The sequence below is a fragment of the Anopheles merus genome, chromosome 3R (genome assembly GCF_017562075.2).
Source record: "Anopheles merus strain MAF chromosome 3R, AmerM5.1, whole genome shotgun sequence".
In the NCBI taxonomy this organism is placed as follows: domain Eukaryota; kingdom Metazoa; phylum Arthropoda; class Insecta; order Diptera; family Culicidae; genus Anopheles; species Anopheles merus.
The window spans coordinates 2378295-2400100 of NC_054084.1; the positions used below are offsets into that span (position 1 = coordinate 2378295).

Below are 21806 nucleotides of genomic sequence, written 5' to 3' on the forward strand. Positions count from 1 at the left end.
TTTAGCATCTTCCTACGAAGTTGGTGGAAAATTCGGAAAATTATTTATTAAAAATAACTTTTGGCCAATTCGAGCTGACGTCTTGCCCATTGTACTGTTGTTTTCGCCAGCTTGACGTTATGGCGAGCTGTCAGTACGCTGTCAAAGATCGGAGCTGCTTGTTCGGGCAAAAACTTGTAATTTTCCTAGTTGTAATAAGCAAAGTGTAACATTTTGGTACAATTTTTAGAATTTTACAAGCCTTTAAAGTGTTCTGCATTTGTTAGGAACGATTGGCATCAAATGCGAAAAGGCAGAAACGTCTCGACTGCGAACCATAATCGTCAGTGGTCATCGTCATCGTAGTCGTTGTTGCCTTCGCAATCATTAGTCACGTCAAAATATTTCCTTATTTTCATTTTTTTCCTTTTATCGTGCTTTACTTTCTCTGGGGTCGGGTGCTTTATCGGAACTGCACCAGAAAGTGTAGCGAAATACGCGGCGGACCAGTGTCGGAGAGTGAGAAGCAAAAGCTGAGCTAAAAGAGGGTCCCTGGTCACGCATAATCCCGTCGTACGGAAGAATTCGTGATATCATCGTCATCGAGTGAATCTTGGTGGTGAACGTCTCACATCACACACCAGATACACCCCAGAACCTGTACCAGAAACCGTACCTGTCGCCGAGTTTTCTGTTGCGTGTGCGTGCGTGTGTGTGTGCCTCGATTAGTGTGTGTGTTGAGCTAATCATCGGTCTGCAGGTCGAAAGAGTCTGTGATACGGAAGTGACGCATACAGTATGGTGAGTACCTCGTACGGGCAGGGCGGGGCGCAACTCACCCAAAGTCACCCCGTAGCTGCACCTGACTCCGATATCGCAGCTGCACTTGCATGTTGCCCGCAGCGCAGTATCTGTTTTCCATTTGCCGATCCGTGAACGGCTACGGGGTGCCGAAAAACACTTATCTGATTATGATCTTTGCAGTCGGAACAACAAATGGATTGCGCGCTCGACTTGATGCGGCGTCTTCCACCCCAACAGATCGAGAAGAACCTGATCGATCTGATCGACCTGGCGCCGGACCTGTGCGAGGATCTGCTGACATCCGTCGACCAGCCGCTGAAGATCGCAAAGGACAAGGAAACGGGCAAGGACTATCTGCTGTGCGACTACAACCGTGACGGCGACTCGTACCGTTCGCCCTGGTCCAACACGTACGACCCGCCGCTGGAGGATGGTTCGATGCCGTCCGAGCGGCTACGCAAGCTGGAGGTCGAGGCTAACCATGCCTTCGATCAGTACCGCGAGATGTACTACGAAGGAGGCGTCTCGTCCGCGTACCTGTGGGACCTGGAACACGGCTTCGCTGGCGTCATTCTGATCAAGAAGGCCGGCGAGGGCAACCAGAAGACGAAGGGCTGCTGGGACTCGATCCACGTGGTGGAGGTGCAGGAGAAGAGCTCCGGTCGGACGGCGCATTACAAGCTCACATCGACCGCGATGCTGTGGCTGCAGACCAACAAACAGGGTTCCGGTACGATCAACCTTGGCGGCAGCCTCACCAGACAGGTAAGCGACGTCATTCGGATTAAAAACAACAAGTGAATTGCGCGCGCTCTCTCCCTCTCGTTTAGCTTGTCGCCAAAGCGCAGAAGCTAATTTTAAACCACGGCCTGCGAGTGAACGAACCTTAAGTGTGATAGGCGCCTAACAGCGATGAAATCATTAACACCAATGATCGTCGGTCCATTTGGGTGACCCATTGTGTCGCACGACGAGGGGAGTAGAGCACGAGACGCAAAGACAAAAGGAGGGATGGAGAGAGAGAGTGAATCGTTTCGTCAGTTTCGTCGCTCGCTGCAGCGCAAAGTGCGTACAGTGTTGTGCCACTGATAATACCATTGTCATTACACGCATTCGTAGAGTTTGTTTATTCATGAAAAAGCACGAGTTAGCTTTCACTTTTGATGGTGCCGATGCGTTGTGGTGTGTCGATTATGGTGCTCGAGAGTGAAGCATTTTTCATTTTTCCTTCAACAAACACGACGATGCGGGCACGGCGTCTTCCACTAGCGTTGTGCTGTTGCGTATGCTGCAATGCATTAATCATGATTTACCCTCCCGTTTTGCAGATCGAACAGGATGCGCCGGTGAGCGAAACGAGCCCCCATATTGCAAACATTGGGCGCATCGTCGAAGACATGGAGAACAAAATCCGTAACACGCTAAACGAGATTTACTTCGGCAAGACGAAGGACATCGTCAACGGGCTGCGAAGTATTCAGTCGCTGGCCGACACGAACCAGCAGGCGACGATGAAGAAGGATCTAGCGGCGGCGCTGCTACGACGAACTGGCAAGAGCGAGAACTGAGCAGCCAATGGCCAGCCGGTCGTCCTCTGCCCCCTCCCCTGCCGACTTCCGTTCGACGAACACCACCATCATCGGTATCCGCAGCCACCACCACCACCACCACCAACAGCATCATCATCATCACTAGTAGCGTTGTTGTCGTCATCATCGTTTTCATCGAGATTCAACACTTTCGTCATGCATAGTGTCGTTTTTGTCCGATATTTTCGCCAAACGGTGATATGAGTAGGCAGAAATCACCGTTCTAGGATAGAAAGATATGAGAACACAAAAGTTGCACAATCCAGCATAGTATTCGAGGCAATAGGGAGATCTTTCGTACGCGAGTGACATTCGCGATAAGCCCCGGCAGGTGGCAATAAGGGCAATCGAACAACATATGGCACGGGCTGAGTACGATCCAAAACAGAGAGAAAAAGAGAGGACATAACTAGCATAGAGCCAACGAAAATCACTGCATTTGCTTTGCGAAACAGGATAAGAAAGCTAGCAGGGAGGAAGAGGATGAGCAAACGTTGGGGCAGAAATTCGTACCGAGCGAACCCTTACCGGCGTCGCCGTCTTGCCTGCCCTATTTACCGCAATTAACGTAGGTTAATAAAAGCTTAAATCAAACAAAGGATCGTCTACTACCATCCGGTGGAACGTGTGGTGTCGTACGTAATGGATTTTTCAAAGTTTTGAAATAGGAAACAGTAGGACATACGCCTGGCACCCCGAAACTACTAGGCGGTTATTCCACCTTTCCGTTCATCTCGATGAATGGGGCTCAACACATCTGCAAGCAGAGGAGAATGCTTAGCGATCGGGTAGTGTTCACGTTTTAGCCACACCACGCTGTTCAACCATGCTTATTATTTACGCGTTTTGTCAGTTTTTGTTCGCAAATCACCGTACAAAGGTGCGCGGCGCACGCTCCCCATCTTCGTATTTCATTACTTTGGCGTTCGCGACGGGCAGGGTTTACACAATAATCGATTACATTTCCTATTATCTTTAATCAATATCCGTTCGTCTGAGTGTTCTCTATGGGGAAAAAAGAAGTTAGAAAAAACAATTCACACACACACACACACACACACACACACTACTGAACCGTGAACGTCTTGGCGTCCGTGGAATGAGGACTAGAACACAGGATAAGGGTGTCCGATAGCTGCGAAGTAGGGGGTATGTGGGAAAATAATTTTTATATTTAAACGAAATGTGCAAATGTACGAAATAGAAAGGTTCATGCGACAAAACAAATATATAATTAAATTCAAAACTAACTGAACAACCTGCCTGAAATCGTCGTTTTCCGTGCTCTCCGGTGCTGGTTCAAATCTCCCAAGGGCAAGTGGTTTGTGTTAGTGGTGGGAGTTCGGAATCGCACCTACCTGATTCCGATTCCGTGTTCGTAATCAATTCCAGAGCCGATTCCGGAGTTGAATTAGGTTCCTGAATCATAATTGGCTCCGGAATCGGAATCGACCTCTGTGAGTCGCAATTTCTTCCGGTAACCGAATCAGAATTGGCTCCAGAATTGGAATTAGCTCCGGAATGAAAATCGGTTCTTGAATTTAAATAAGAAGTTACAGAAGAGAAATCACTCCGGGCATCTACATGAGAATGGATCGTTTACAAGTAAATTTTGATTCTTTGCTGTTATCAATACGTAGCATCATTGGATCCAAACGTCTCTTCTTATGGAGATGCCGAAACTGATTCGGATTTCGAAGCCGATTCTAATTATGGAGCCAATTCCGATTCCGGAGCCGATTTTGGAAACCGAATTCGGACCAACTATCCGGAATCGATTCCAGAAAACTTCCGAGCTAGCCGGAACCGATTCCGACGAAAACTTCATTTTTCCCATCACTAGTTTGTATGCAATTTCGTATTTCGCCCTGGTATGTCATTCTGGTAACCGTTGATGAAACTTTTCCTCTGGGAAAAGCCATTTTCCTTCTTGTTGACCACAATTGCAGGGTTTTCTATGTTCGGTCATAACATTATACGAACTACTATTACAGTGTTGTAGCACCGATGTAATTGATAAAACACTAAAATTTCAATTTAAAACGCTTTTCTACACACAAAACACTCCCACCGTAAACAAACGCGAGTTAACAACTGTCATTCGCGTGGACCGTGACTGTGCGCCCAGTGTGCACGGTGCAGTCATTCTGCCCAGCAGGGAAATCTGGGCTTTTTCCGCTGCTTTTCGCGACTGTGTTGTTTTGCTGTGCGTCTGTTGCTCGCCTCGATTGTGTTGCTTTTTTGTGTGTAAAATGGTGTGCTCGTGGTGTGCAGCGAATGCCCACCAATAGTTTCGTTGCAGTTGCTCGCAAACCGATTGCCAGCTAGGCAATTGCATTCTTCGGTGCGTGCCGTGATCCCCGAAGGGGGCCCGAAAGAAAGTACGTACACGGCAATGGTTGCTAGTGTGCGGATTGTGTTCGATCCGCTAGATGTAAGTACGTGCACTTCCGCCCTGCTGGCAAGTTTCCATTTCGCTGGTTGGCCAGCTCCAGAAACGGATCTGTCGGGGGGGGTGAGTGGATGAGCATCCCACGATCGCAATTCTTCCCCACTGTGTTTACCCGTGTTTGGAGGAGGGCGGCGGTCGGGGCCAGGGCGCATCCGAGCAATGTTCAGCTTGTTCACTGAAGCAGAATGACATTTCATCCGTCATCAGTCGGTGTAGCAAGTGGTGGAGCTTCAGATAAAAATTACCATCCGGCCAACACTTTCTCGGCCCATTTCACCTACATAAATCGCGGGTGTCCGCTTACGCCCAATGGCATTTGGTACACTTTCAACCTTTTTGGTGCAAAATGTGACCTCCGTTACGGTGCGATTTTCCATCCCAACCCAGCAAACGGAACTAGTCCAATTGTTGTTGTTTGGTTGCCTGAAGTTTCCATGTCGTATGATATTTTTGTCTACCTGGCTTCGTATCGGATGTCGTGGCCTATGGACCATTTCGGGAATTTAGCAGCCGCTTTAGCCAGAGCAACATTTTCTCGAAGAAATATGTTTATTACAAGTTCTTGTGCTCTATCAGCGTTTTGATCATTGCAAAGGACGGAAGCATACCGAATCCAACATTCCCTACAGATTTCACTACACTTTCCCTAAAGTGGATAGAAATGGTGTGCCGCCCATTCATTGAAACGCTCATTGCTCGATCGTGCATTTAAACGCCTTCCGAGCGATTCGATCCTATCTCGCCCACAACACCTTCCATGCGCAAAGCGCAGTGCAGAAGTGATCAGTTGTGTGCGGAACCGCTTTCTATGCTGTTAATTGAAGAACGATCATTTTCGCACCCCAGCAGGCTGCGAAACTTTCCGCAATCCGTCCGCAGCGCCTCATCTGCTGCCTTCCCAGCCTTTCAGCACAGAGCCCCTATTTTTGGATATTTAAAATTATTTTCTTTTTTTTCTTTTAGGATCATCCATGAAAAGTGACAGTGTTGAAGGTTGAAGAGGCAACAACAAAAAAGTATGACGAACTAATTAGAAGAAAAGAATTGACTACGAAATCGCTTGTGGAACGCTTGTGAAAATGGCCTCTAGCGAAAACAACAGCGACGATGGAGGTAGGTTGTGATGGTAGCTCACTGTTTGCATGAAATCTGCTCTGAAAAAACACCGGCTTCCATTTCTTCAGGACACAATGTCTTTTCAGGGTTCTCGAGCTCGAACGGTAGCGCCCCGGAGTACGAACATCTGATGCAGTTCGAGTATCTCAAGACCAAGTACCGCGATGTGGTGTCCCAGCTGAAGACGGTTTCGAACGAAAAGCAACGGCTGGAGCACGATTTCCAGCTGCTCAAGAAGGAGCTGGAAGGCAAGGGCGACTTCTTCAACAGCACCTACCACGAGTACAGCGGGCTGAAGCAGAAGTACGACACGCTGCGCCACCGGTATGAGGAAATGACGAAAGACCCATCGCACTACATCAAAGTGTGCGAGGAGCTCAAAAAGGAGCGCAACAAGTACAAGGAGCTGCTGAAGGCGACGGAACTCGAGCTCGAGACGGTGCTGTCGGAGCGGGGCAGTGTGCTGAAGGAGAACCAGAAGCTGTACGACAAGAACGAAGCACTCGAGCGGGAGGTGCAGGGTAAGGTGAAGGAGTGCGGAGCGTTGAAGGAAAAGATTGAGCTGCTAAAGACGCGCCAAGAGTACCAGCAGCTGTCGAACGAGAGCAGCTGGAGCAAGGAGCTGTCGGACAGCAAGGATAAGTTCAGTATTGTGTCGGAAAATTTGGAATCGGCCAACCAGGAGATTGAGCGGCTGAAGAAAGCGCTCGACAAAGCGAAGGCGGAGATAGCGAAAGCCGTCCACGACACCGAGGTCGCCAAACAGCGCCGGGACTGGGCGATATCGGAGAGGGAAAAGATTGTCCAGGAGCGGGACAGTGTGCGGAACTTGTGCGACGAAATACGCAAAGAGCGCGACACGGCCACGTCGAAGCTGCTGGCAGCGATACGGGACAAGGACGATGCGCACAAGAAGATCGAGCTGCTAACCGATCAGTTGGAGCAGGTGACACGCGACAGTATTAACAACAATGCCACTGCGGGAGGCCAAAACGCGTCCAATTTGCCGGGGGGCGGTGGACCCCAGTCGCAACCGAACGGTCCCGGGACTGGTACGCCAACCACGCCGAACGCCTCGTTGGTGTCGATGAACAACAGCAACAGTCATCGGAATTCGCACTACAGCAGCTTCAGCTCGATCTACAACCTGGAATCGCTGCAGCAGTACGACGTGGAGATGGTGGAAATCGACACCTCGCCCCTGCTGAGCAATTCCTCCGACTGGGGGCTCACGATCAGCGGCGATCTCGATCACAGCTACGGCAGCGATCACAGCAACACGAAGAATCTCTGCGGCCCGTACGTGGCTGCCGTGGAGCACGACTCAATCTTTGCCGGCAAGCTCAAGCCGAACGATATCATCTGCCAGATAAACAACCACGACTGCAGCACGTTCTCGCGGCGCATGATCTATCGCACGATCCGCAACAGTGTGCCGCAGTGCATCATTACGGTGAAGCGACCGACGAAGCGCTTGCTGCCGGTGCAGATCCCATTCACCAGCACGAACCGCAACCACGGTCTTTGCCTCGAGCTCGGGCTGTACATCGCGAAGCTGGAGCCGAACTCGATCGCGGCCAAGGACGGCCGGCTGGCGGTCGGGGATCGGATTTTGTCCATCAACAACAAACCGATGGAAAGCATCAAGAACATCAACGATGTGCACGCGTACATTAACGATATGCGCAACAGCAGCCTCAATCTGATCGTCATCAAGGAGATGCCCGAAAGCCATCCGAGCTACGCCAGCTTCTACCAGCCCCGGTTGAAGCACATCCGCAACACTACCAGCTGCACGCAGACGGACAACTCGCTCTCGACGTTCGGCAGCCAGCACACCACGAACACGAGCAGCGTGAACACGAGTGCCAACGCAATGACCATGATGAACCATCGGTTGAGCCTGGAGTTTGACAATAACAATCACTTCCTGCCGTCGGTGATGCCTTCCTCGGCGTACCAGCCTTCATCGAGCACGCCCAACTCGGTCGCGGCTAGTACCCCCTCGTCGACCAAATCGGCCTCCAAGCTGACGGAGTTTATTCAGAAGATTAAGGACAAGATGGCGATAAGCAATCACAGCAAGGAGGCGGGCGGTCCGGGCGGTAGTCAGGAGCACGATGCGATCGCGGCCCTCGATTCCGTGCTGGACAGCGATGAGCAGTCGCGGGATGGGAAACGCTCGAAGCGTCGCAGCAAGAACGACCCGCACCACCAGTCGGAGGTGCCGCGTGGGACGTGGCCCAGGGTTAACATGGCAATGCACATTAACGAGACGCATCCCGGAACGATAGTGCAGAAGAAGAAGATCAGACCCCAGCTAACCATCCCGCGAGGAGGTGGTGATCTGGACAATAACAACTACTTCGCCGCTGTGCTGAATGAAGCCCATACGATTCCGACCACTTTCCAACCGAACACGGTGCCTGGTGGATCGCTGTCTCCCGGAGGGATTACCAGCGGTGGTGTTGGTGGTGGTGGTGGTGGAGGAGCAAATGCGTCAGGACCGGGCGGAAATGGTGGTATCGTTGGATCCGGCCCATCTTCCGGACAGGGAACGCTGCCGAGCTCAAGCAAACGCAACTCGAACCCCGTTATGCCGATGGATTTAAACCGTCTGCTTGCCGCAAAGTATGGAGAAGCGACTGCCGGGATGGCTGGTGGCCCTATCACTGGAGGGGTGCCGACAGGGGTGCCTACGATGGGCAAATCCAACACTATTGTGCCGTTTCCGCGATCTTCGACGTACGATGATCGGCACCATGACGGTGGCGGGTTGAATCTAAACAAGCATCGCTTCAGTCTGAACTTTCCACCGACGAGCAAGCAACAAATGCAGCAGCAGCAGCAGCAGCAACTGATGCTTGCGCCACACCAGCAGCAAAACTCGCTCGATTTCATTCCAATTCCAACCTCTTCGTCGCAGAAGAGCAATCACTCGATCGATTCGGCCAGTGCACCCCACTCACTGTCCAAAAGCCCACCGACTTACTATTCCGGAACGGGGGCGGCCTCGCTCGGTATTCCTACGTCGAAAACGACGGAATTCTTCATGACGTCCAAGATCACCAAATCGTTGTCGAAGTACTCGAGCGACAACGAGAGTATCGATACGGAAACGCTTTCCCTCGGCGGTGGAATGGGCGGTATGCATGGGACGGGGACGCCCATGAGTGGCATGTCGGCGAACATGGGCGCAACGGGTGGCGGTGGTGGCAACCAGGGCATCGCAGGCACGATGGTTGGTCCGGGAAATACCAACACACTTCCACTGACCCACATGCGTAAACATTTGATGGGCAACAGCGGTTCGGGAGGTGGAGGAGGTTCGTCCTCCAACCGGAGCGGCAGCACAGTACACCCAGCAGCGACGGCTGGTTACGGAGCAACCATATTTCCCGGTTCCTATCCCCATCCGTTCATGCGCAATCACCACCAACCGGGCAGTGGCCAGGGCGGTGGCGGTGGAGCTAGTGCCAGCATTGCAAACGATGCCTTGCTGAGCTATCCGGCGACTGCCAGCGGTGGAGGAGGTGGCGGAGGCACTGGGCCAGCAGCAATGGGACATCATTCGCACGGTGCTTCCATGGACTATTCTGCGTATCGGTACAGTCAGATTCAATCGTCGAAGGAAGACGTTCCTATATCCGGTTATACGGGCGGCTATGAGGGCGGTACGTTTCCTCGGAACAAAAGCCACCTAACGAGCAATAGCAACCATCATCACCATCATCACCATCACCACCATCAGGGAGGCTTTCGCATTCCCTCGAACCAGAGTGTAACGAGCCGGGGCAGTGGCATCAAGATCAGCAACGGTTCGATCGATTGCAGCAGCTCCGAACGTGCCTCGCCAATACCAACGTTCGAGGTGCAGGTGCTGAAACCAGGGCACGCTCCACCCGGGGGCGGCGGGCCCGGCTCCAACAAACGCAGCTCCCTGCAGGACTATGGCCACTCGAAGCCGAACGTAGGCGAGCTGCGGCTGGTGCAGATCGACAAGAGTGAAATGTCGCTCGGAATCAAAATTTTCTGCCGACGCAATGGAGGGGGCGTGTTCGTGTCGAATGTGGGAGAAAACAGCCTAGCCAGCAAGGTCGGTTTGCACATAGGCGATCAGCTGCTGGAGGTGTGCGGGATAAACCTACGCAAAGCGACGTACGAACTGGCCGCGCATGTGTTGCGCCAGTGCGGCAACTCCATTACCATGCTCGTGCTCTACAATCCGGTGGTGTACAGCAACCTCACTACCAGCGAGGACAATCTTGCTCGTTCGGGGTCGCCCACACCGCAGAACTCGCCGCGCTCGATGGGTCGCTCGCTCATATCGGCCGTAAACACCACGGCCGTTAACGCTATGACCGGCACAATGACCGCCCCTAAAACGTCGTCCCTGGTGAAGGCACAAGAGTTCAGCGACAGTCTGGAGCACCAAACGCAGCTGCACGATGACGAGGAGGACGGTTCCGTGGCTGTCGGTAGCTCCGGCGTCGGCGGCGGTCAAAGCAACATGTACAAAGAGCAGCCGCGCGAGATCTACATTGAGACGCGTAAAACGTCCAACCTGGGCATAACGTTGGTCGGTGGTAATGCTTACGGCATCTTTGTGCATGGTGTACAGAAGGATTCGATCGCGGATCAGGCCGGACTGCTGGTGGGCGATCAGATACTGGAGTTTAACGGTACAGATATGCGTCGCTCGACGGCGGAGCACGCAGCGCTCGAGATTGCAAAGCCCGCCGACCATGTGAAGGTGCTCGTGTTGTACAACATTCAAAGTATGTTCCCCAATGCCGGAGGCCCCTTTGCACTCCGTTGTAAGAACTGCTCATCATCGCTTGATACTTTTTCGTGTTTTTCTCCGTTTGCAGAGTTCAATCAAATCAAAGATAAACCTGGAGATGCACTGTACATCCGCGTCGGGTTCGATCGTAACTGCGATCAGGGTGACTCGGAGCTATCGTTTACGAAGGACGAGGTGCTGTTCGTCGACAACACCATGTTCGGTGGAATTCCCGGTAAATGGCGTGCTTGGAAGCTGGACGAATATGGCCACAAGAGGCAATGCGGCATCATTCCCAACAAGCTAAAGTGAGTGACCGATTGATGTAGAGTTGGGTTCGAAGTCCTTTTCTAATGCTTACCTTTTCCAACCCGTTTTGCAGAGTGGAGGAAGAGCTACGATTGCTCGGAGATCCGGGTGACGTTGATACAACGGCGCGCCGAGGATCAACTTCGGCCCGGAGATCGTTCTTCAAGCGCATCAAACCGCAAAGAAGCTCATCGCGCGATTCTAAAGAATTGGCCAGCTTTAGCAACACGCACCTGAGCCTGTACCTTGATTCGGGATCACTGAGCGACGATGGGTTGAGCAGCTACCAACGCGTTGAACGGCTGGAATGTGGGTATCCAGAGATTGTGTTCCCAAAACACGGCGCGAAATGTATTGATATGTTTTTTCTTTGCTCTTCCACCAGACACCTATCGGCCAGTGATCATTTTGGGACCGCTGTACGAGTTTGTCATCGATAAGCTGTGCGTAGATTTCCCGGAGGACTTTGCCGTCCTGCAGGAGAGTCAGAAGAAATGTACCAAGGACGAGATGGAGCTTGCAATACAGAACAATACAATCGCTGACTATAAGATGCGTAGCAATGGCATATTCGAGTACACCAGCATGCAAGCCGTGCGTGACAATAAGGTAGAATCGATGCGGTAGCGGCGTCTAAAAATGATGGATCATTGTCAATCGCATCTTATTAACGATTTGTTACGTGGTTTCTTTTCTGCAGCAATGTCATTGCATATTGAACGTGGGCATGGCGGCAGTAGAACGATTGCAGCGCGCACAAATCTACCCGATCGTGTTGCTGTTGCGCTTCAAATCGGCCAAGCAAATCAAGGAGATCAAAGACTCGCGCTACTCGACTGACAAAATCTCGGCAAAGGCAGCCAAGGAAATGTATGAGCATACGCTGAAGCTGGAGTCGGAATATCGACAGTTTATCTCCGGTAAGTGCGAAATGCGGTTTCCAGTGAGTGTAGGTAACTAACCCAGCGTAACTAACCGCGACTACTTTCCCCAGGAGTGATTTCGGGCGTCAATATTACACACATGTGTACACAGATTAAAGCGGCTGTGGATTGCGAACAGAAGAAGATCTTGTGGGTTTCGATCCCATCGCCGTTGTGACCATCCATGAACTATCTTCGTCCCGATGAAGATGAACGATTGGCCTAATCGATACGCAAGCTGCGTATCAACCAACGAACAAACAAGTTGTTAAGGTAAAGTATTCAAAAACACCACTAAACCCCCTCTTTCGAGTTTTAGACCCCAAGACGAAGGAAAAAAAAGAAGTTATCATACAACTACTGCAGAAACAGAACAGTTAGCATAAGTACTGTGCAATATACATTATGAATGGAATGTCTTGGACAGGAATGAGTACAGTGCAAGTAGTTGTGTAGGTACATCCACTTTCGAAAGCGATAGCCGTACCGTAGATATTTAATGCAAACACTTCATCACAAGTTTTAGGCAGTTGTGGCGTGATGTAAGCGATTGTGTCCGCGATTACATTTTGTTAGACAAAGGCTTGCTAATCATGTTGAATGATACTTAAACGACACGGGGTGATAGGATATAGCAGCTCTCATTACATTGCATCCCTATTTCGGCATTTTTATCAATGAAAAACAAAAACAATCTTATACAGAATCTCACAGATTTCCATGCAAATTAATACAGCAGACACGTCTGTATGTTAATAACGAACGGACGGGTGCATTTATGTAGATCAACAAATGTCCTCCGGGTAGTAGAAGACTCGGCGCACTAGACGAATTCATATATTCTCTACCGAATTCGATAGCACACAATCGAACAAACAGCTTCTTCCGCTCGCTCAATCACACCCACCTGTCGTTGTCGCTATGATCGTGCTTTACGGAATGTTGTTTTCACGTTTACAGTCAGTAAATTTGAGTTGTTCTTTTACGCATTGAACGTTAAAACCTATGAAAGTATAAATAAGTCTTCCAAACTATCTATTGTTAGTATAGAGCAATTTAAAATGCATTACAATTGTTACGTTCCGGGAAAGTGAACGCATTTATTGATACGAGCCGAGGAGGAGGAGGGATTGAACATTTAAATATCGCTGTACCCTGAAACCAAGCGCTTAATGAAGTTACATTTAACTAACCCCTTTGCCAGGGGGGAGTGATGCTGTTATGATTGATAAATCGTTCTATTATACGAAGAGTACCGATTGAATTGGAACTGTTTGATCGATCGTTTATACTCGTCCGTTATGTCTTCCAGTCATCAAAATTATTGATAGGAATATTTGTTACAAGACAAAGAAAGTACGACAGTGTACCATCTGTAAGAACAGAAAAGCATAACTTCTATATACACCGGTTCTTCGTACTGTTTTAGTTCACTCACAAGTAACACGTTGTTTAGCGATCTCCTTGTTTTATTATCTTTGTGTTTTATTTTTTGCTCTGTGCTAAACGTATTCAAAATGCACAATATTTTACTACCTCAACCATTCAATCACAAACGAATGCGATTGTTTGTTTGCCAAGCAGCAGCAGCAGCAGCAAGCGAGCATCTGATTGTTTTCATTTCATTGTTTTTTGCGTGTTGTGTGCTATTTACAAATGTGGTGTTGGCAGCAACAGCAGCAGCTAGTATTTACATCATTTTGTTGTTTATCCATTCATTCAGTTTCGTGCATCACAAATGTTCAATCGAAGTATAATTTATGTTACTTGTTTGTTTTGTTTGACTGTAAACCCGGCGCCAGTCACAGCGCAAAGAAGGAAGGTAATCAAAATCAGTACGACAGTTAGATTAGAACGGTCGAAGATGCAAAGGGAAATGATGTGAGCGATACAAGCAATATAGGGAGAAAGTAACACCATTAGCTCTACTGCAAATGATAGGAACAAACAAAGAGTCGGTTCGTTTATCTTCTGTAGAGTGCGTAATGTAATCAAACGCGGAACAGAATCAATCAATGACCTAGTATCTTTTGAAATTTGGTAGAGTATACAAATCCTGATATACAACTATACATATATCTTTATACGATTAACAATTGTTTATTAAACATATTATTATAAATATTATTATTAATATTATTATTGCTATTATTATTACTATTATTATTATATTAAATTCATAAAACTTTTGAAACAAAACAATGACGCATTCAATCATTACATTTATTATACGTTTTAATACGTTTCCTTCCCGTCGCGTATGAGTTACAGTACGATGTAACAAAAACAAAACAGTCCGAACGTAGCCCTACCAGCTCCTCCTCCACCTCCTTTGAACCGCACGATACAACAGTAAAAAAAAAGTTTCACATTTTCATCACTAGCCTTTGGACGCAACATGGTGGTGTGGGAAGTGTGCAACGCGCGTGTACGCGCCCTTGCCATTCCCCACACTTGCAACTTACTCAACGTCATGTTCCTTCGGTCGGTACCACTCGTCGGCCGCATGCTCGTAGATGGCATTCTGCAGTTCATCCTCCACCAGCTCGATCGACTCCTTGGTCAACGACCGAGGGCTGCGCGAGGTGACGCGGAAATCGAACGGCATATCGTAACACTTGCAGATGCAGCAGGACGGAAACCGGAACCAGTCGGAAAAGATGCCACGGCACTCGTTGTGCGGGTCGTAGGCGAGCAGCCGGTGCAATCGGTACTGCTGCTCGCAGCGACAGCCCTCGCGGCAGTACATCTGCTTCAGCTCGTGCGTGCACTTCTCCCAGTGCACGTACTGCTCGAAGGGATACAGGTTCAGCAGTGCGAGCACCTCCCCCCGGGTATTGTTGGCCCAGAACGGTGCGACTACCTCCTCCTTCACTGGGCAAGCGTTACTAGAAAGCAGAAACAAAATGAAATCCATCAATTAAAAGCTAGACATGACGCAAATCGCTAGTTGGTTGCTACAAGATCACTTACACTCCGCGCCCATTAACGACGGGCGGTTCTTTCTGCGCCGCATCTTGGAACAGTTGCCCCTCGGGGTTGGACGTCTTCTTTACCGACGTCGAACTGCCCGTCGCCGTTCCCGAGTGTGGTTTAATGCTCTCAAATCGTATCTTTTGCTGCTGCTGCTGCTGTACATTGCTGGTCGTCTGAATCGGCTGATGTTGTATCAACGATTCCGCCACAGTTTTACTGCTGCTGCTCAGTGAATCGTGGTCGTCAGCAGCAATATCGTCGGATACTGCCTCTTCAGTATCTTGCCGATCATTGGGATAGCTACCGATCGTGGACTCGATCTCGCCGGCCTTAGCGCCACTCTCTGTAACAGAGTCCAGAGGTTCTTTCCGATCATCTACCTTCTCGAGTGTACTGGACGAGGTGAGCTTCAGAGTGGAGGATATCTTTACAACCGTCTCTTCCACGTCTTTGTCGCCAGATGCGAAGGACGCCTGTAACGATTCATTCGTTTCCAGCTTAGCTAGCGATGACAGTGCGTCCATATCAATAGCTTCCGTATCCGCAGCTTGAATGGAGTTCTTGTTGGTTGGAACAACACTGGACCCACCTACTGGTGAGATCTTGTCGGCGGTAGACGGCGTACTGGTAGTAGTTGCATGCTGCTGCTCCACTTTGCTCTCGACTGATGGGTTTGCTTCCTGCAGCTCCAATGTGGTCTGCGTGGAGGACGGCACTGTTTGCCCTACCGATGCTGGACTACCATTTATCGGCGGAGGTGACTCAACGGTCGTACTCGTGCTGGTACTGCTCGCAGTCGTCGTTGAAGGGCTTTTACCCGTGGTAGAGATATCACTCGACTCTACGGTTGGAGTCGTCGTGGTAGCGCTGGTTGTGGTGGTGCTACTGCTGTCAGTTGACGTGGTACTAATACTACTACTTCTGGGCGTCGTTGTGGATGTCGTCGTTACCGTCGTCTTCGTCTGGGTCGGTCGGAAGTGAGGCTCATTCAGGGGGATCTCATTGCTCTTATCCCGCGGATAGTGTCCCGGCCCTCCATCGTAGTGGGGCGAGGAGGGCCGCAAATACTTCATCCGCTTGCCATCCCGTCCGCCGGCCGACCCAACATGGCCGGAGGGCCTCGTGTATCGCTCCGTCGCACGATCGATATCGTCAATGTCGATCTCGTTGTTTTCAAACTCCTCTTTCAGCACCGATATGTGCCGCACGTCGCCGTACATCCGGCGCATCAGGCCCTGGTTTTCGTGCACAAACCGACGCACGGCATGCCAGGGATATGCGGAACCGGGCAGATTGCAGTACGCCTGCACGCTCAGATCGCAGGGAATGGTTTTGAGGAGCTGCGAACGTCCCCGGCGGGAGGCTCTCGTTGGGTCGCAGGATGACGCCGAATCGTATCCATAGCTCTCGGCTGTCGATACGATCGGAACTAGCAGAAGCAACAGCAGCATGGTTGAAATAATGCACCAGCCCAGCAAACCACGCGTCGTTTGCCACTGGAAAGAGAAAATGGGAGAAATGAACTGTAGTGAACTAGTTCGATGGGTGGAGAATTGAATTTTCATGTTTGTTTTAACCATACATCTTTAAAGCCGATCGAAAGGGCCTCTCATTTGAAGTTTCCCTCCCTTACTTTATAATGTCTTGTTATCGGGGATTGGGGAAGGCTTTGTTATGGTCACTTTCACCTCGCCCATGCCCACACCGTGTCGCGATCACGTGATCATCCAACACAGTTTTGGTGACGGCGCGTGACATACGCGAACCGCCTTTGAACACACGCCATGGACCTGTTGCACACTCGCAGTGTCTAATGAAAGCAAACAAAAAACTGGGACCCTGCTCTGTCCCAGTTGTCGTTGGGGTACTTTTACTTTTCTGACCATTTCTGCGAAGCCCCATATCACACCATGACAAGGTGTTAATGCCAGCGATACGGTGTGGGGATGATATGGCGATGTTTAAGCTAACAGGGGAGAAAAGTGAAAGGTTAAACTGAGTCATCTGCTCTGTTTGGGACGATTCCATTTCGTGTGCCTGCAAAGAGACAGTGTTATTGATCCTGCGCCAACAACGACACGGATATGTGTTAATCTATCTTTTGCATAACTTGTGTGAGTGTGTGTGTGTGTGTGGGGCAATGTAAACATATCCTAACAGGGAACGACCCAACATTTGCGCATCATTTATGTAATGCTGGCAATCAACACTCCTCCTGTGACTACTGTGTGACTCAATTCCATAAAGAAAATGAACAAATATCATAAACTATAAGCGTCCCGAGCCCGTCTAGCAATGCTCCACTTTCCCACAATTATGTAAACAAACCCGCCCGGCGCGCTCTTTCCATTATTCTACATTATACATTCTAAGCAACAACAGAACGGTTCATGCGCACTCTGCTCTATATACGCGCCAGATGGCTTGTTGCACGAGACACTGCCGCGGGATTAAGGTCAGGCTTTGCATTGTTTCCCGGCAAAAGACAGTGCCGGAAGGCTGGGGATGCACCACCTTGCCTTCCAGCGCCATTGCTATGCAAGTCACGTGGGGGACGTGAGGTGTGTAACCCACATCTCTGCGCCCAGTGGCAGGCAGGCCCAGTCGCTCCTTACCGTTCGCTTCTCACCCGGTAGCAACATCACAACGCGCTGTAAGGAAGTTGTCGTCCAGTGGTTAATATATTTTCCAAAACACGTACTCCGTGTGATCCAAATGCATGAGTTCCCAGTGACACCGGCCGTACCGTACAATCACAAACACTCCACAAACAAGTGTGTGGCAACGATGTGTTTCTTTTAATTGATTGAAGTGCCGGTGTTTCGCCCGATGCTTCGCTAGACATGCATGAAACGAACGGGATTTTGGATGTGCGCAAAAACTTTCACGATTTCCGATACGACTTCCCAGTGGGTGAGCCTCTCAGGGAGGGGAGGGGGCGGGATTTTGGGTTCGTGCTCGGAATGGTGGCTTTACACTTTCACGATATTCACGATCTTCGGAAGCGCTCTCCGAATTCCCTATGTGACCTTGTGTGCAAATGCGCTTTCACATCCTCGCCCCCCATCGGGGTGACCAGAGCTCATTGAGATCTGCTTCATGTGTCTATGTGTGAATGTGTGTGTGTGTGTGTGTGTGAGAGTATGTTGCGGTCAACCTCATCATAATTATCATCCGCGGATCGCGACCCCAAGCGCAGGATGGATGAGAACGACATACCGTTGTGCGCGCATCCGGAGGATGGTTGTACCGCCAAAGAAAGCGAAAGTCGATTTTCATGTATGTATGCACCTCCCCGGCCCGGGCCAGCCGTCTAATCGACCACCATCGGGACCAACGAGAGTAAAAGTAGAAATCGAATCTGATGGCAACGGAATGGAAAATCAAAAACGACATCGAACAACTGGGTGTGTGTGTGTGCTGTGGCTGTGGATTCGATGCGAAGCGAGCAGGTGCGGAAGGTCAATAAAACCTGAATAAAATCAACCACACCCCCCCCCCCCTCCAACCAGCTTTTGAACCTTTCTCAATGACATGTCTCGGCCGCCCTTTGGCTTGCTTCTGTCCCTCATTTCCTTCATTATGCGGCCAATGGCCTCTGGAGAACTGAAGGGAAAAGCCGCGGTGGGGTTGTATTTCATTTAATTCCCTTTTTTATTGGTCGTTCAGATTTTCGGACAACATAACTGTTGTCGGTCGGTAGTTATTTCAACGGTTAAACCGGTTTGTATACCCATACACGGCCCTTCCCCGTACCGGAACAACCGGTGCACAAGGAACCGAAAGGAGAGACACAAAAGGGATACAGTTAAACAAAATAAAGCGACCGCAACGACAACGACGCAGACACTCAAAATCACTTTCTCTCCTGGTCGGGATTAAAATGGTTTGGTATGAGGAAGAAGAAGAAGCAGAAGAGTGATATCGCCCAAAACACTGGACTGCACTATACGGCGATAGGAATGGCAAGCGGTGCATCCGCAAAGCGATTGGCGACGATCATTTCTCTCCTGATCGAGCTCGGGCGCTCGGAAAGAGTTCAACGCGTGGGATTGAAACTAGGCCACGAACCTTTTACTGCTTCTGTCCTATGCAGAAGGGGCGTCGGGCGCGAACTTCTTCTCTCGTTGCACTCGCCAATAAATGCTGATCATGTTTGCATGTTTTGAGCGAACGGGCTGGATGTACAGGTGTAACCGATCGCGGCTTATCTTGCCACTGGGCACGAAGTAGTACAATCGGATTATCGTACACAAGTGCAGATTGCATAAGTAAGTAAGTCGTTGTAGCTAATCTATAAGAAGCTCCCTTTTCCCTGCATACTTACACTAGGTACACGATCGCTATGAAACGCCATCATCCGTTGAGTGATGAGTCGGGATTTAAGTGTCACCTTAGTAATACAAATGTTTTGCAACTGCCCGACTGCACTGCACTACACGTACACTACGGCTAACTTCACGTTTCCGTATGTTATGATCAGTCCGGACCGATCGCACGGCTGCATCCGATCCCGTTCGAGTTTCCAGTTTCCAACACACACCAACCGACTGACCAACAAAACCGGCCAGAATTGTCCCGATGTGTGTCTGTGGTACTTGTTTCTACCTCCGCCGCACCACGGCCGATAATCTGCCTCGAATGCTTCGGCGCACCAAGCTCCCCGGTTATTTTCCGTTGCTTGTTTGTCGAACCCCTTAAGATGGGCACGCCGCAACCTGTCCAACTGTGTGCACTTGCTCTACCACACAGGGGCTGGGCTTATACAGACGGACGCTTTTCTCGGCTCGGCTTTTCGTCACCATAAATGGCCACAATTAGTGTAATTATTCATTAACACTCCGCGCGCCCACTTTATAGGGAAGAAAATTCGCAACAGCGCCGCACAGCGCGACAACACACAACACTCGATCTTGGGCTGCTTCACTCATCCGGCCGGTTCAGTTTCCACCGGTAGCAGTAGCACGACGGCACGTTGCCACCCATGCTGGCAATCATGGTCCCGCGGGATGGTCCCTGTTTGGTGCTCGCTCACTTCGGACACGCACTCGATCGAACTTATTTAATCATCGCGCGAAGCAAAAGGTTTAAAACAAATATAAAGCGGCAGACCGAACAGCACACACACACAAACACCGGGCACTTGCTCAACTTTCTCCTTTTCCTTTCTTTTGCTTTCTACACCGGGTGTGCGATTTTGTGCGACCCGCGACGGTTGCGGTGGTTTCTAGCGTTTTAAACAAAATTTTATTCTATTTTTGTATTTTTTTATCGTGGCACTTTTGGCACTAGAAACACTGTTGTCGTACGACGACTGTTGGGAGACAATCGGTTAATTAATGTAGTTGCACACTTCATTTGTCACATGCTGTTCGCTTGCAGGGTTTCGCTTGAAAATGATCCACTAAACAACGCCCAAACCAAACGGTCACGCACGGTCAAGATGACGATGACACACACCTGCTTAACGGATGGAGTACTGCTCCGGAACTGCAACGAGTGCGACGAGAAAGCCTTTCGCCTGGCGGCTCAAACCGTTGCCTGAATAGGACTGGTCTAGCGTAGGTTCGCACCGTCCGGGAAACCGTCGTCGGTCGTCGGTAAACCGAATCCGCCACACACGTTCCTCTCACGAACACAGCAGCAGCAGCAGCAGCAGCGGCAGCAGCCCAATCTCCGGACACATGGCCAAGGTGCATTGCCACCACCCCTAGCGCGCACGCACGGAACGAGAGAGAAAGCAGAGCAAACATACACACATACTGCTGCGCCGTGCGGGTTTAAACCAGCGCGACTCGCGAACACGGGAACCGGAACACACTGTCAAGACCGCCCTCAACCTGACAGCTGTGTGCGGGGTGTTCGCGCGTGTGTGTGTGTGAGGACATGATCGCCGATCGGTAGAGAAGCTTTCCTTTTAGTAGGTCAGTAGTATTTCGAGTCACATGCGCGCTCTCTCAGCTGCACCGAGAGGATGAAGACGAGGGTGAAAATAGGGGTGGTGGTGGATGGGGTTAGAGAGAAGAAGGGTATGTTGGGGAGAGCTTTTTTCTCATGTTTGCAAAAAGCAAAAACTCGCGCAAAGAGCGCCCGGGTGCAGAGAAAGTATTGGCGCGGGTGTTTGTTGAAAAAGGGCACAATGATCGATTCCAATTATCACACGCTTAAATGCGTGTGAATGTACCATCTTCCTAGAGCCCTTTCCCATCCTCAAATACTCCTTTGTTCGCACTGAATGAGATGTTTTGTTTTCCAAAACACTCCGCCAATAGTTTCGAGGAAAAAATCCCACGCGTTTTTTGTTTTATTAAAAACTTCCAATTAAATAATTGTTATAAATTTGTTAGGAAGTTTACGCAAAATGACATGCTGTTGCAAAGTCTAACGGTTTGTGCTTTTCCTTTGCTTTTCAAATAGCCGCAAAGCTTTACGCTTAAAGCTACATAGCTTGCGATAACTTTCGCTAGAGGGCGCCAGCAGCGAAAGCTTTGCAAACAGTTCCTTGAATTCGTGAGCATTTTGAATTGCTTTTTTGGTTTGTAAATTTGCATTACAACTGTTTCGGTCCCTATGTTAGCTAAGCTCATACTGGCATAAGAAACCAAACGGTAATTTTATTTGTAAACGCTCATGTTTGTTGAGTTTACAACGTTTCATCAAGCTAGAGCCACAAAAGACACGAAAAAGGTCATCTTTACGCTGGACTGGATGTTTTGCCCATCTGTACCCGTTGCAAACTGTACCTTGCTTTATTGAAGCAGTAACTTGATACTACCTGCATGAAAAAGGAACGAGTCTTCGCAGGAATTTGTGCCATTTCCTCATGTCCTTGTAGCTTCGTCTGGTTTCGCTTCGGTTTTGGCTAGAGGTACACA

At 49.8% G+C, this 21806-nt stretch overlaps 3 protein-coding genes across 9 annotated transcripts; 2 read left to right on the top strand and 1 right to left on the bottom strand.

Moving 5' to 3' along the window:
* Positions 1-105: 105 nt before the first annotated feature.
* On the top strand, positions 106-3037 carry LOC121596834 (F-actin-capping protein subunit beta). 4 transcript variants are annotated; one of them, XM_041922123.1, is made up of 4 exons: positions 106-176; positions 461-780; positions 964-1548; positions 2112-3037. In XM_041922123.1, the coding sequence occupies exons 2-4, from the start codon at positions 778-780 to the stop codon at positions 2349-2351; spliced, it is 828 nt and encodes a 275-aa protein (XP_041778057.1). In that variant the 5' UTR covers positions 106-176; positions 461-777; the 3' UTR covers positions 2352-3037. The 4 variants fall into 4 exon arrangements, with proteins under 4 accessions (XP_041778057.1, XP_041778059.1, XP_041778058.1 ...); XM_041922125.1 differs by having other exon boundaries at positions 117-176; positions 465-780; XM_041922124.1 differs by having other exon boundaries at positions 130-216.
* Positions 3038-4487: 1450 nt separating this feature from the next.
* LOC121596909 (disks large homolog 5) lies at positions 4488-21311 on the top strand. Of its 4 annotated transcripts, XR_006005338.1 has the most exons (9): positions 4488-4806; positions 5788-5937; positions 6009-10718; positions 10812-11031; positions 11106-11341; positions 11418-11641; positions 11733-11952; positions 12027-12228; positions 20314-21311. XR_006005338.1 is itself a non-coding variant. In XM_041922299.1 (8 exons), exons 2-8 carry the CDS (start codon positions 5904-5906, stop codon positions 12131-12133), a joined length of 5751 nt encoding a protein of 1916 aa, XP_041778233.1. In that variant the 5' UTR covers positions 4488-4806; positions 5788-5903; the 3' UTR covers positions 12134-12682. The 4 variants fall into 4 exon arrangements, 3 of the variants coding, with proteins under 3 accessions (XP_041778233.1, XP_041778235.1, XP_041778234.1); XM_041922299.1 differs by lacking the exon at positions 20314-21311 and having other exon boundaries at positions 12027-12682; XM_041922301.1 differs by lacking the exon at positions 20314-21311 and having other exon boundaries at positions 6027-10718; positions 12027-12682.
* On the bottom strand, positions 14101-20318 carry LOC121596910 (protein spaetzle 4). Its single transcript, XM_041922302.1, has 3 exons — positions 19259-20318; positions 14929-16427; positions 14101-14843 (listed from the first exon to the last, which is right to left on the bottom strand). The coding sequence occupies exons 1-3, from the start codon at positions 19289-19291 to the stop codon at positions 14417-14419; spliced, it is 1959 nt and encodes a 652-aa protein (XP_041778236.1). The 5' UTR covers positions 19292-20318; the 3' UTR covers positions 14101-14416.
* Positions 21312-21806: the final 495 nt, after the last annotated feature.

What these genes read in the sequence shown, in the direction of transcription:
- LOC121596834 (XM_041922123.1), top strand. An exon ending in GCGGCAGCCTCACCAGACAG is followed by an intron (nt 1,549 to 2,111) that starts GTAAGCGACGTC and finishes CCCGTTTTGCAG; the next exon opens with ATCGAACAGGATGCGCCGGT.
- LOC121596909 (XM_041922299.1), top strand. Translation starts at nt 5,904, where the DNA reads ATGGCCTCTAGCGAAAACAACAGCGACGATGGAG. An exon ending in AAACAACAGCGACGATGGAG is followed by an intron (nt 5,938 to 6,008) that starts GTAGGTTGTGAT and finishes CCATTTCTTCAG; the next exon opens with GACACAATGTCTTTTCAGGG. An exon ending in AAGCCGTGCGTGACAATAAG is followed by an intron (nt 11,642 to 11,732) that starts GTAGAATCGATG and finishes TCTTTTCTGCAG; the next exon opens with CAATGTCATTGCATATTGAA.
- LOC121596910 (XM_041922302.1), bottom strand. Translation starts at nt 19,291, where the DNA reads ATGATGGCGTTTCATAGCGATCGTGTACCTAGT. An exon ending in ATAGCGATCGTGTACCTAGT is followed by an intron (nt 16,428 to 19,258) that starts GTAAGTATGCAG and finishes TTCTCTTTCCAG; the next exon opens with TGGCAAACGACGCGTGGTTT. An exon ending in GTCGTTAATGGGCGCGGAGT is followed by an intron (nt 14,844 to 14,928) that starts GTAAGTGATCTT and finishes TCTGCTTTCTAG; the next exon opens with TAACGCTTGCCCAGTGAAGG.